Here is a 14,144-nt window from a genome sequence, read left to right on the forward strand (position 1 = left end):
ATAATGTACTAAAAGGAAAAAAATTTGCTGCTGTGGCGCCTACAGGCCGAAGAGTTTGCTGAAGGCGTCGTAGTCGCTGTCGTCGTCCTCCTCCTTCTCCTTCTTCACACTGGGGCCATCCCTACTGGACCCCTGCCCGGGGTCGCCCTGGGGGACTGGTTTGGCCGGCGGCGGCGCGTCGTCATCACTGTCCTCGAGGACGATGACGTTTCCCTCATCGCGGCCACGGCGGCGAGCGGCGATCTCCTCTAGGGTGTGGCGCTGGCACTCCATCTCCAGCCAGGCCCGATCCTCCCGCGCCCACTTCATGGCGGCCTCGTCGTCGAGTGCAGCCATGTCATCGTGCTCGCTCGTCACGACGGCGAGCTCCGCCTCCGGCGTAACGAGGCAGGAGGTAGGAGCCGAGGAGGCACAGCCGCCCTCGTTGATAACGAGGGTGGCGCCGCAGGTGCGCCGGCCGAGCGGCGTTTCCACGGGCTTGGCCTTGACGCTGACGAGCGCCGGCGATCCGGGGGAGTGGGAGGAGGAACGGGAAGAGGAGGACCCGCCCGGCATGCGCCTCGGCAGCCACGGGCCGCCGCTCCGGCGAGGGGGGGGGGTACTCGAGCGGCGGATCGTTGCCACCCTCGAGGTACTCAAGGACGGTGTGAGCGTGCGGCCGGGGGCGCCCCACCACAGGCAGCAGCCGTCGTTGTTGTTGCTCCCCCTTACCACCGGCGCGTTGTTGGTGGAGGCGACCCACATTGCGTCGCCCCTAAGGAATTAATGGAAGGCTGACCGACGACAGCCTTGCATTGATTCCCCGCGGGATACCGAGGCGATGAGGACGACGATGCGTGGGGTTGCTGACTCGGCGGGCCCGCCATTCTTTTGCGCCAGAAATGATTCCCCCGGCGCCCCCGGGCATCCCCAGCGCGCCGGGTTCGGACTGGGTCCGCCGACACTAGTTTCGGGCCTAAGCGGCAAAAATTGGGCTCCTAAGAACGCGACTGAGCCGTTTTTTCAGCGCCGGTGCTAAAAAAGGGTCCGAGGGGCTGTTGAGGGCGTGGCTGAAGATGCTTTAATTATGCACTGATCTTCTTCTTCTTTTTGGGCAAAACAAAGTTGTTGTTACTACAAAATCAAAGAAAACAGTGATCCGCTAATTTTTCATCTCTCCAAAAAATCAAATAACCTTCACTGCTCCATCATTCGTCCATCGACATATCAGGTTTGCCTCTAGTATCCCTAAAAAAAGGTTTGCTTCTAGTAGTAGCTTATTGCTCCGTGCGAAAGAAACGAATCACTAGAAAGTGTAGTACATTATATTCGTCAAAAAGAACAAAAAAACCTAGAAAGTTTTTTTTTTTTGCGGGCAATGTAGAGAGCTTTATTCAAACGAAAGCATTCTCCCGACAATCAGCCAATAAGCTGGTCAGGAGGAAGCCGGGGTTGTCTTCGAGCCAGCTTTCCGTCACATTCAATGTGCAAGCACGCTTGGCACATAGATGCGCTGGAACATTTGCTGACCTTAATACATGTTGGATTACAAAAAGAGAGAAATCACTAACAAGCTCTCCAATTTCAACTAAGATAGGAGCCACAATCGAACGAGAGTTGTGGCGAGTATTCCAGAGATTAACCATCTCCAGGCAGTCCACCTCCATTATCGCATGTGTGTAACCTCGAAGTTTGGCGAAAAGCACACCATCACGCAACGCCATTGCCTCGGCGATAAGAGGATCCGTAATACCACTGTATGGTTTGCACCATGCACCCAGCAGCCTATTATTAGACCTTGCAACTCCACCTGCACCAGCAGTGGTTGTGTCAAATGATATTGCACCATCTGTATTGATCTTAACTAGCCCCGCTTCAGGTGGTCTCCAGCCATGACCCGGCATGACCAGTGTATGTTGTCGTGGTAACTCAAGAAGTGCAAGCGCCTCCCTAGTCACACGCATGCAAGTTGTCGGATCCGACCCCTCCTCCTCATGCTTTAACTTGTTACGAGAGTGCCAAATAGACCACATGATAGTGATGATCAGTGGCCTGTCCTTGTCCGAGAAGCGAGGATCACACATAATTTCCTTGGCCCATGAAACTGGGTGAAGTTGAGGTAGCCGGAGGTCAAACCAACGCCATGCCTCATTCCAGAATCGAGTAGCATGAGCACAGTGAATCAAGGCATGCTTGAGGTCTTCGTCCATCACGTGGCAGATTTTGCATCTGCTCAAATCGCTAATATGCCGTGACCGTAGTGTTTGTTCATCCGGGAGTATGCCACGCAAAACCCTCCACCAGAACACTCTCACCTTGGGTACAACATTCAGCTTTCAAAGTGCACTCCACATCTGTTGATCGCTCGTTGAGGTGCCGGTAGCCGTCCCTTCATCTAGAGCTATGCGCTCTTTTTGATTCACGAGAGCACGGTACGCCGATTTAACAGTGTAGTTGCCTGTCTTCTCAAAATTCCAAGCTAGAAAATCATCACCTCCACCTTGCCGAATTGGGATATTTAATATAGCATTCGCGTCTGTCAAGATGAATGTATATCTTACCAACTGCTGATTCCATGTCCAGTTCTCCTGATCAATAAGTTCAGAGACATTTTCTATCACTGTATTTTCTGGTCTCAGCATTGGTTTCATGGTCGTGGTTCCAGGAATCCACATGTCATTCCAAACCGAAATTGATGAACCATCACCCACTCGTTTGATCAGTCCAGCCCGTAGTGCTTCCCTTCCAGCAATTATCGCTCGCCATGTAGCTGATGCAGTTTTTGGGACAACTGCCTGCATGAAGTCCACATCCGGGAAGTAACGGCCCTTCAAAACTTGAGCACATAAGGAGTCCGGCGTGGTTAAAAATCGCCAGCCGTGTTTCCCCAACAGAGCCAAGTTAAACAGGTGCATGTCTCGATATCCCATGCCCCCTTTGCACTTCGGCGTCGCAAGTTTATCCCAAGCGACCCAATGCATTGCTTTCTTGTCCAAAGAGCTACTCCAGAAGAATTTTGCCATTGGTGAAGTAATGCTCTTGCATACTTTTTTGTTTAACAGGAAGGTTGTCATGCTGTATGTTGGAAGTGCTTGAACTACAGACTTCATCAAAGCATCTCTTCCCGCGCATGCCAACAACCTTTCTGACCATCCTTGCATCTTACCTCGAGCTCTATCTCCAATGTGAGCAAAGGTGCCACTAGTTATACGGCCCACAGCTGTCGGAAGACCAAGATATCTCTCACTAAAAGCCTCGACATAAATGTCTAAGGTAGTTTTCAAAAGCTGCCGCACCGGCTCCGATGTGTTAGTGCTAAAATAAATGGCACTTTTATCTCTGTTTATACGCTGACCGGAGGCACTCCCATAAATCTCAAGGATTGCGTTTAATCTTGCTGCACTTTGTTGCGCTGCACTGATGAAAATAAGACTGTCATCGGCGAACAGCAGATGACTCACCCAAGGTGATTTATAGCTGACTCGAATCCCTCTGTCCACAAAGCCTCCATAGTACTTGAGTAGAGAGGAAAATCCTTCTGCACATAACAGAAATAAGTATGGGGATACTGGATCGCCCTGCCGCAATCCTTTAGAAGGAGTGAAATAGGGCAAAAGCTCCCCATTCACCTTCACTGAGAATCTGACCGACGAAACACACTTCATAATTAATCTAACAAAACTGATACTGAAGCCCAGTTTTATCATTATGGCCTTCAAATAATGCCACTCGACCCGGTCATAAGCCTTCATCATATCTAGTTTGACCGCACAAGAGAAGTTCTTCCCCTTCTTACGTCTTCTCATAGTATGCACACTTTCATATGCAACTAATACATTATCTGTGATCAAACGATTTGGTACAAACGCACTTTGTTCCTCGCTGATTATCGACTCCATATGGCATCTCATTCGGTTAGTAATCACTTTAGCAGCAATTTTGTATAATACTGGGCAGAGAGCAATTGGGCGATATTGAGAAATAGACTGGGGGTGTCGTACCTTTGGAATTAATGTAATGGAAGTATCATTGATACCCGCAGGCAGCTCCCCTCCATTCAGAAAGTCTAGGATGGCTGCTGTAACATCATCTTTCAGAAGGTCCCAATGACGTTGATAAAACCCCGCGGTAAAGCCATCTACACCAGGAGCCTTTGAAGGTGCCATTTGAAATAGAGCCTCCGTGACCTCAGCCGCAACAAAAGGTTTATCAAGAACCACATTCATGTCCGAAGTGACTTTAACCGGGACGTAATGTAGTAGATCACTTGGATCATGAAAACCATCTGAATCATACAGATTTTGGTAGAAAGATTGGACCTCACATTTATCCTCAGTTGCATCAACACAAACAGACCCATCTTGTCGCCGGAGACCGACGATTCGGTTTATACGTTTGCGTTGGGCTGCTTGTGCTTGGAAGTAGGAGGTATTGCGATCTCCTTCACGAAGCCAGGGCACACGAGAACGTTGCCGCATCCAAATCTCCTCTTGGTGAAGGGCTTCTCTTAACTGATTAACAATGCGTCTTTCCTCTTCACCAGGACCGCGTCCCAAAGACGAGCTCCTAATTTTATTCAATTTTTTCTGTAATTGGCGTACCTTTCGAGTCAGGCACCCAAACTCCTTCGCACCCCATGGAGCCAGTGTGCGCCGGATATGATCAAGGGAGTCAGCCACCCCCTGCATGCCCGGGCTATGCGGCCGGCCTCGCCAAGCCTCCGCCACAATACTGTCATAATCAACATGAGTTTGCCATACATTCTCATATCTGAACTGTTTCACCGGACGGCTCCTCCCTGTTAATGTTGATCTTATTTCCGCAACAACGAAGCAATGGTCAGATTCCACGGAAGTTAGGTGTTTAACTCGGGTATATTCATAACGTTGCCGGAATTCTTCATTAGCAAAAGCCCGATCCAATCTCGCCTTTACATTAGCATCACCATATTGGCGGTTGTCCCAGGTATAGGCACACCCGGACCACCCCAAATCTTGAAAAGAACACTCATCAGTAACCTCACGAAACGCACGCATTCGGCCCTCGGGTCTAGCATGATTACTGAAATGTTCAGAAGCGTACAAGGTTTCATTGAAGTCTCCCATACAGAGCCACGCCGAGTGCGGAAGAGCATGCAGAGTACGCAACGCAGTCCAGCTATAATTCCTGTCCTCCGCTCTTGGCGCACCGTAAAAACCAGTAAATCTCCACTCAGGAGAGTTTTGATCCGTATTACGCACTAGTACATCAATGTGATTAACACTGTAGTTCTTGAGTTCAACTGTAACATCTCTTGACCAAAAAAGGCCAATTCCACCACTCAGACCTACGCTATCAATGGCAAAACAACCATTAAAGCCAAGGTTATGCTGTAATTTTACCACACGTTTTCCTCTAATCTTCGTCTCCATAGCGAAGAGTAGGGAGGGGCCTTCTTGCTTCACAATGCTGCGAAGCTCTCGAACTGTCTCGGGGTTCCCAAGCCCCCGACAGTTCCAACTGATACAACTCATTGGGTTGGGCAGGACCGCGGCGCGGTCTCTGCCGAATTCTCTGGTGTAGGCCTCTTCTTCTTCGACTCACGTTCAAGCACCTGTCCTTCCCCCTCACCGCCTTCTGCAGCAGGGTTTTCGCTAGTGCCGGTGACATCCCCATCCTGACCCGAGGTAAGCAGGAGAGTTTTTGCCACTGGCCTATAAACTTGATTCGGAACTTCTTTGTGCTTGGACTGATTCCTGGGCTTGATCGGAGACGTGACTTCCTCCCCAACATCCGCCTTGCTGCTTGAATTCTTTGTTGCATTCTTGCTATTCGGTTCCGAGGGCTGCTCCTTGGTAGAGCCTTGGCTAGACGCTGCAAACTTGTAATCCTCAGGTGCTCTAAGCTTGGACCCGAAAGAGAGATCACCATTAGCATCACGGGTACCAGGCGTCGGGCAGTATATATCTGAATGCCCTAGTCGGCCACAAGAGAAACAAAAGTACGGAATCTGTTCGTATTGAATATCATATGGGTCAACCTTCTTTCTCCTAGCTGAATCTATAAGGATCCACCTTCTCAAAGGTTTATCTACCTCAATTGTGACCCTTGCTCGGAGATAACCTCCAACATGATCAAACTTAGCAATCTGTACGTTCTTGTCAAGTTGCCGAGCGATAGGTAGGGCCCAAGCATCATCTCTCAAATTGTATGGCAAATTTAAGATCCTGGACCAAACCTGTAGCCGGTCGAACTTCAGCTCATCTGGTCTCATGTGTTCCTCAAATTCGGCAAGAATCACCGCATTTTTATTCAGATGCCACGGCGATCCACCCCAAACACGGTCTCTGTCTCTCTGGTTCTCAAACTCAGCGACAAACATATTGGGTCCAACCGAGCGGAAACGGAGCCCTCTCGGGTTCCCCCATGCTGGACGAAGCGCATTGGTAATGGTATGGATGTGGAATAGATTCCTGTGAAGGATTTTACCGGCCAGTAGCCACTTCTCCGTCCCCTCCTCCACTCGATCATCCAGGATCAGTGGTGTTGCTTCTTCTTCCGATATGTCCAATTTCCCCAGCGCTTCCTCAAGTTTTGCCCTTGCCGATCTAGGGGACATGGCCCCTTGCTCTTTCTGCCCGCTGCCAGAGGAGGCGGACGTCGCCATCAGCCCCTCGACGAATTCCCCAAGCGCTCCGCCGATGAGATCCGCGGCCGCCGCGAAGTTCCACGTCGAAACCCTAGTCTCCGCCAAGAGCGCTCCTAGAAAGTTATATCGGCATCGACGAACTACACATATAGGACGGCGACGGGCACGTATGCGTAAGTTGTACACATACCTAGCCGTAGGGAGAGGCACCACAGGACAGCCGCAGCACGAAATCCTCCAATGCTCGGCTCCTTTCCTTGGTCCGCAAGTCCCTCCCACCCACTCTTTACAGCCACCCGGAGTTGTTCTTCCCTCCGGGCCCCGGCGAGGGCGGCAAGCAACGAACAAATCCGAGCTGCATGCACTGCCCCGCGCCTCATGCATATTCATTCGTTCATATATATATATAAACCGCGAAGCCGTCCAGTTTCTGAAAGCGCGCGTCAGGCATTCCATTCCAGTATTTACTGATTGCCTCAATCGTCAGACCATCAGCGACAGAGAGCTCGTGTAGATAACCCGAGTGGCGGTATTCTGCGGAAGTACAGTACGTACGTCCGGCGAAAATGGCCGACAACTTGAAGCCCGTGGCCCTCTTCCTGCTGATGCTCAACTTGTGCATGTACCTCATCCTCGCCATCATCGGCGGGTGGGCCGTCAACTTGGCCATCGACCGCGGCTTCATCATAGGTACTGCTCTGCTCTGCTGCTCGCCCCAAACCTCAAGGCCGTAGTTAGTTACAGAGCTAGAGCCCAGTTGTTGATTTGTGGTTGCCTGCAGGCCCCGAGCTGCGTCTCCCGGCGCATTTCCACCCGATATTCTTCCCCATCGGGAACTGGGCCACCGGCTTCTTCGTGGTGTTCGCGCTGCTCGCCGGCGTTGTCGGCGCGGCCTCCTGCATCGTCGGCTTCACCCACGTCCGCTTCTGGAACTACAGCAGCCTGCAGCCCGCGGCGTCGCTCGGTCTGCTCGCCTGGGCGCTCACCGTCCTAGCCATGGGGTAAGCGCGCGCGTTTCTCAGATTACACCGTCTCATCTCTACCAAATCAACTCGTTTGGTCTCAGACTCTTACCCTGAACCTTATATCATGGATAAATTGCTGCAGGCTGGCTTTCCAGGAGATCAGTTTCGACCGAAGAAACGCGAAGCTGGTAAGATTCCTCCCGCTTTTGTCCTTGCTCTGTACTTCGTCAGGTACATACGGTTTGTGAGCTGATCAAAACGCTCTGGGTTGCCAGGGGACCATGGAGGCGTTCACGATCGCCCTCTCACTGACGCAGCTCGTCTACATCCTCGCGATCAAGGCGGGTGGCCACGGGCCCGTCCAGGTCGAACGGCACAACGCCTTGGGCCGCTGATCGGATCGGAGGATACGTACGCCTGAGAAGGAGCAGAGCCGCCGGAGAAAGTTTGCTCGTTGTCGTTGTGCTTTTCGTTTGACGTGATGATTCTTTGAGTGGGATTGGTGAAATGGGGGTTGGCGTTGTAGTAATAAACTTGTGTGTTCCTCTGGCCTTTGGATTTATTGATTGATGAATTCAAGCATCTGGGAAATCTGATTTGTTAGGACGTGCAACAATCGTCATCACAGTACATACGTGTTTTTTTTTAATAAAGAGAGCTTCTTCTCCGATTTCTATCAAGAGAAATCACAATGTTGTTACAGCTACCAAAACAAGCAGAAAATAAATAAAAACAATGACGCATGATCCTTTTTATTTTCCGAAGATAACCTCAGACCTATTAACCAGCAAACAGCAATACAAGGCAACCCTGAAAAAACAAATAAATTACAAATCAGTCCCTGTGAAGTAAGCCGTCGTAAAGGAGCAAGATGAGAAACACCCATCAACCCCCCAAGATCACAAAGGGATAAATCGACAAACTACCGATGCCCCATAGACCAACAGACTCCAAATCCACCTTTCTCGGAGTCCACAAGCCAAACCCCCATTTTTTCTCTGAGAATCATCCAACCATGATTCTGTTAGTCCTGAATCTCCATCCATGTGTTGCTTAAAGACTTCATTGGCAACCAGCTCAACCATTCTTATGCCTCACTTCATTGTTCCTTGTCTTTTTGGGTTTATCTGCAAAATATTCTGATCATGTAGCCACATAATAATCAGATTGACACGGTTATAAGGGTCAGTTACCTTGTTATTATAAAAAAGGTACTATTTCCCAATTTCCATATAGTCCAAAAAATAGCAGATACACCAACCATAACCAGGTTTTTTCAATTTATTAAACCTCGGTATCCAAAGATTAAACAAATCATGAACATTGCCAGATATATCATGTAAATTAGCACATTTCATAATTAAAGCAATTTTGAAACAAAACACTTAAGGAACAAGTGATTGATAGATTCATCTTTTCCACAATAAGAGCATTTCCTATCACTAATCCATCATCTTCTAGCCAAATTATCTTTCCTTAAAATATTGATCTAAGAACCAACCACATAAACACTATCATTCTAGGTGGCATCTTAACTTTCTACAAAAAATTTTGTCGGTATTTAACCCCATTTTCAGTCATAAGCCTATGACAAGACTTAACAGAGTAGGCATCATTTTTAGTTAGTGTCCACCTAATGAAACACTTTTTGGGCAGTCAATACCACATCAACACAAACTTTTGATTCCATAGATCTAAGGAGTCTCCATACAAGGTCCTTCCAAACTAAACTTGATCAAGGTTTCTGGAAAAAATTTCATCCGTAGATTTATTTTTATCAAAGAATGAATTATATAATCTTGGGAAATTGGTTTTAAGAGGTTTATCGCCAATCCATCAATCTTCCCAAAATCTCACATTTTTTCCATTACCAATTTTAAATTTACATAAAGAGGGAAAAATGATCTTTGTATTTTAAAATCTTAGTACAGAATTGTTAATCACCTTGGTTAGATTTGATCCTAGAAATACATTTTCCTCTCTGATATTTATTATGAATAATATCTTGCCACATGCCCTAAGTATTGAAAAGTTTCCACCACCATTTACATAAAAGGACTTTATTCACCAAAGCTAAGTTCTGAGTTCCTAACCCTCACAATCATTAGGTCTACAGACCTCATACCATTTTACTAAATGGGTTTCTTTCTTATCAGCATCTTCCAACCGTAACAACCCAGCTCCAAACAAGTTCATTCTCTTATTCACTCCAAGTGGTAAACCATAGAAAGACATCATAAAATATGGAATTACAGTAAGAGAAAACTTGATTAAACTGACTCTACCAACACTGGCAAGTAGTCTCCCTTGTCAGCTACTGAAGGAAATATGCCCTAGAGGCAATAATAAAGTTGTTATTTATATTTCCTTATATCATGATAAATGTTTATTATTCATGCTAGAATTGTATTAACCGGAAACTTAGTACATGTGTGAATATATAAATAGAGTGTCACTAATATGCCTCTACTTGATTAGCTCGTTGAATCAATGATGGTTATGTTTCCGAACTATAGACATGAGTTCTCATTTGATTAACGGGATCACATCATTAGAGAATGATGTGGTTGACTTGACCCATCCGTTAGCTTAGCACGATGATCGTTTAGTTTGTTGCTATTGCTTTCTCCATAACTTATACATGTTCCTATGACTATGAGATCATGCAACTCCCGAATACCGGAGGAACACTTAGTGTGCTATCAAACGTCACAACGTAACAGGGTGACTATAAAGATGCTCTACAGGTGTCTCCGATGGTGTTTGTTGAGTTGGCATAGATCGAGATTAGGATTTGTCACTCCAGGTATCGGAGAGGTATCTCTGGGCCCAGTCGGTAATGCACATCACTATAAGCCTTGCAAGCAATGTGACTAATGAGTTAGTTGTGGGATGATGCATTGCGGAACGAGTAAAGAGACTTGCCAGTAACAAGATTGAACTAGGTATTGAGATACCGATGATCGAATCTCGGGCAAGTAACATACCGATGACAAAGGGAACAATGTATATTGTTATGCGGTTTGACCGATAAAGATATTCGTAGAATATGTGGGAGCCAATATGAACATCCAGGTTCCGCTATTGGTTATTGATCGGAGAGATGTCTCGGTCATGTCTACATAGTTCTCGAACCCGTAGGGTCCGCACGCTTAACGTTCAGTGACAATCGGTATTATGAGTTTATGTGTTTTAACGTACCAAAGATAGTTCGGAGTCCCGGATGTGATCACGGACATGACGAGGAGTCTCGAAATGGTCGAGACATAAAGATTGATATATTGGACGGCTATATTCGGATAACAGAAGTGTTCCGGGTGATTTCGGAGAAAAACCGGAGTGCCGGAGGGTTACTGGAACCCCCCCCCCCCCCGGGGGGAACTAATGGGCCACATGGGCCCTAGTGGAGAGAGAGAGGGCCGGCCAAGGCAGGGTCGCACGCCCCTCCCCCTCGGCGTCCCCCTTTCCTTCTCCCTTCCCCTCCTTCCTTTCCCCCTCCTAGTACGACTAGAAAAGGGGAGCCCTACTCCTACTAGGAGGAGGACTCCTCCTCTCCAGGCGTGCCACAAGGGCCGGCCGGCTTCTCCCCTTGCTCCTTTATATACGGGGGCAAGGGGGCACCCTAGAACACACAAGTTGATCATTGATCTCTTAGCCGTGTGTGGTGTCCCCCTCCACCATAATCCACCTCGGTCATATCGTCGTAGTGCTTAGGCGAAGCCCTGCGCCGGTAGCTTCATCATCACCGTTATCACGCCTCGTGATGACGAAGCTCTCCCTCGACACTCAGCTAGATCGACAGTTCATGGGATGTCACCGAGCCGAACGTGTGCAGATCGCGAAGGTGTCATACTTTCGGTACTAGGATCGGTCGGATTGTGAAGACGTACGACTACATCAACCGTGCTGTCATAATGCTTCCACTTACGGTCTACGAGGGTATGTGTACAACACTCTTCCCCTCTCGTTGCTATGCATCACCATGATAAATCTTGCGTGTGCGTAGGAATTTTTTTAAATTACTGCGTTCCCCAACAGTGGCATCCGAGCCAGGTCTATGTGTAGATGTTATATTTACGAGTAGAACACAAAGGAGTTGTGGGCGTGGGTATATACATATTGCTTGCCGTCACTAGTTGATTTTTGATTCGGTGGTATTGTTGGATGAAGCGGCCCAGAACGACATTACGCGTACGCTTACGCGAGACTAGTTCTACCGACGTGCTTCGCACACAGGTGGCTGGTGGTTGTCAGTTTCTCCAACTTTAGTTGAATCGAATTTAATGAACAGGGTTCTTTCTGAAGATCAAAAAGCAATCACTATACTGTGTTGTGGTTTTTGATGCGTAGGTAAGAACGGTTCTTGCTCAGCCCGTAGCAGCCACGTAAAACTTGCAACAACAAAGTAAAGGACGTCTAACTTGTTTTTGCAAGGCATGTTGTGATGTGATATAGTCAAGACATGATGCTAAATTTTATTGTACAAGATGATCATGTTTTGTAGCACAGTTATCGGCAACTGACAGGAGCCATATAGTTGTCGCTTTATTGTATGAAATGCAATCACCATGTAATTGCTTTACTTTATGTAGCAACCAGACCTCAAACAGTCTGATCTCTGTGTATAAGTGTCATCCCTGGATCGGTAATGCTGACATACACAGTACTTGAAGGATTTATAACAGAGTGGCAATCACACACTTATTACATCGAATGTCTCAAAAAAGAACTTATTACAATAAATATGGCTTAAGGCCATCTAATACGATGACATCAGAAGGCTTGGAAGATAAAGTGAGTCCATCAACTCCAACGGCATCACTGAGTGAAAGACCATGACCTAAGGCTCCTTACTCGTTGTCTGAAAAGTCTGCAACATGATACGTTGCAGCCTGAAAACGGGTCAGCACATAGAATATGCTGGCAAGGTAACACAAGAGAATAATGAACAGAATAAAGCTATCACTATATGCATATATGGTTTGGTGGAGGCTGTAAGGTTAAAGGTTTTGCGAAAAGCCAATTTTTCCCTACTACAAAGGGATAAATTTTATTTAACTGTCATGGTGGTTATTAAACATTAAGAAGGTTCACCCAACTCAATCCCAATTAAAAAGCAATCATCATTAAACCCAATCAAATTATATTAAGAGTGATGAGATCCACATGATAATCAAAGAACTAGATACTCAAGGCGTCCATAACCAGGGACACGGCTAACCATGATTAGTTTGTACACTCTGAAGAGGTTTGTGCACTTTTCCCCACAAGACTCGTTCTCCTTTGTTGGATTTATCGCACTACATAATGTTTGAGAAACGGATGACCGAGACACAATCTTTCCGAAGAGGTCCCCTTAACCGATAGATAGGCCGGTACACCTACAATCCCCTACATCTGCTAGCCCATCATGGAAAGGTTTCCCACAACTTACTCAACTATGCCAGAGCCCATAATGGCATGTGACTGCACACAGAAGTTTCCAGTATGAATAATCTTATGATCCCTTTGAGCCTGGGTGGCGGTCCATAGGAGAATCACACGGTACCCCAGGATTTCCAAAAATACAGGCAATCACTAGGTTCCCCAGGTGCCTCAATCCACCCAGATGTGTATTAAAGTTGTCAACTTAAGTAACCATTAATTTAGCAATCTCACATCTGTCATGAATACACTCAAACCCAATCCACGTCTACGAGTATAGCATAGCAATATAAGCAACGTAGAAGTAACTCCCAGGGTTTGATAATAAATAGGTGAATAGGTACTACCTCATCTACTTCCCAAACCCCACAATTTAATTCAGATCCTAACCATGCAATGTTTGAGGGTTGATCTAATGCAATGAAAACTGGGTAGTAAGGGGTATGATCAAAGTGTTACTTGCCTTGCTGATGATCCGCGAAACCTAGAGACTCGATGTAGCACGCTTCGCACTCCGGGTACTCTATCGCAAACAAACAAGCATACAATAAGCAATCAAGCAAAAGCACGGGTAAAACTCAAATAAGAGATCTAACCAGAAAGTGCAACTTAGGAACTCCAGTTTGCAAAAAGAATCAAAACAAACGAAGCAACAAAACTCAAACTGCGAAAGAAACAGGCTTTGTTTACTAATCTGGACTAAGGTCAAATTTTACAGTAGCAAAAACTTGTTTAAGTTGATTAAACGGAAAGAGGGTTTCGAGACGAAACTCTAGGCGCTTGAATCGTCTGATTCCGATAAACGAGCGAAAAGTTATACTAGAACAAAAATAGGATCAGAAATCGCGATCGAAAATAATCGTGGAAAATCCGAGAAAAAGAAAAAGTGACGAACAGGCTAACGAACAAATGTTCACTATCTGTGGCTAAACGGTGAAAATCGTTCGTAAAAACGAACTTACGGACGAACGTCCGCTAAATAACTAAACCGGAAAAAAATAAACCGATCTAAATAAATAAAAAATCCGCGGATCTAAAAAAACCGAACGGTTTTCCGAAGAAAACCGGCGGCGGCGGCGCTACCTCTGGCAAGTCCGGCGAGGGGCGGCGTGGTGGCGCGGGGCGGCAGCGTGGGCGGCGGCTTAGGG

The 14,144-nt window shown here is 47.0% G+C and overlaps 1 protein-coding gene across 1 annotated transcript; it reads left to right on the forward strand.

The window, feature by feature from the left end:
- Positions 1–7,028: 7,028 nt before the first annotated feature.
- Positions 7,029–8,220, forward strand: LOC119271455 (membrane protein PM19L-like). The gene is made up of 4 exons (XM_037553287.1): positions 7,029–7,297; positions 7,389–7,608; positions 7,715–7,760; positions 7,848–8,220. Exons 1-4 carry the CDS (start codon positions 7,174–7,176, stop codon positions 7,965–7,967), a joined length of 510 nt encoding a protein of 169 aa, XP_037409184.1. The 5' UTR covers positions 7,029–7,173; the 3' UTR covers positions 7,968–8,220.
- Positions 8,221–14,144: the final 5,924 nt, after the last annotated feature.

The sequence above is a fragment of the Triticum dicoccoides genome, chromosome 3A (assembly GCF_002162155.2).
Source record: "Triticum dicoccoides isolate Atlit2015 ecotype Zavitan chromosome 3A, WEW_v2.0, whole genome shotgun sequence".
Classification (NCBI taxonomy): Eukaryota; Viridiplantae; Streptophyta; class Magnoliopsida; order Poales; family Poaceae; genus Triticum; species Triticum dicoccoides.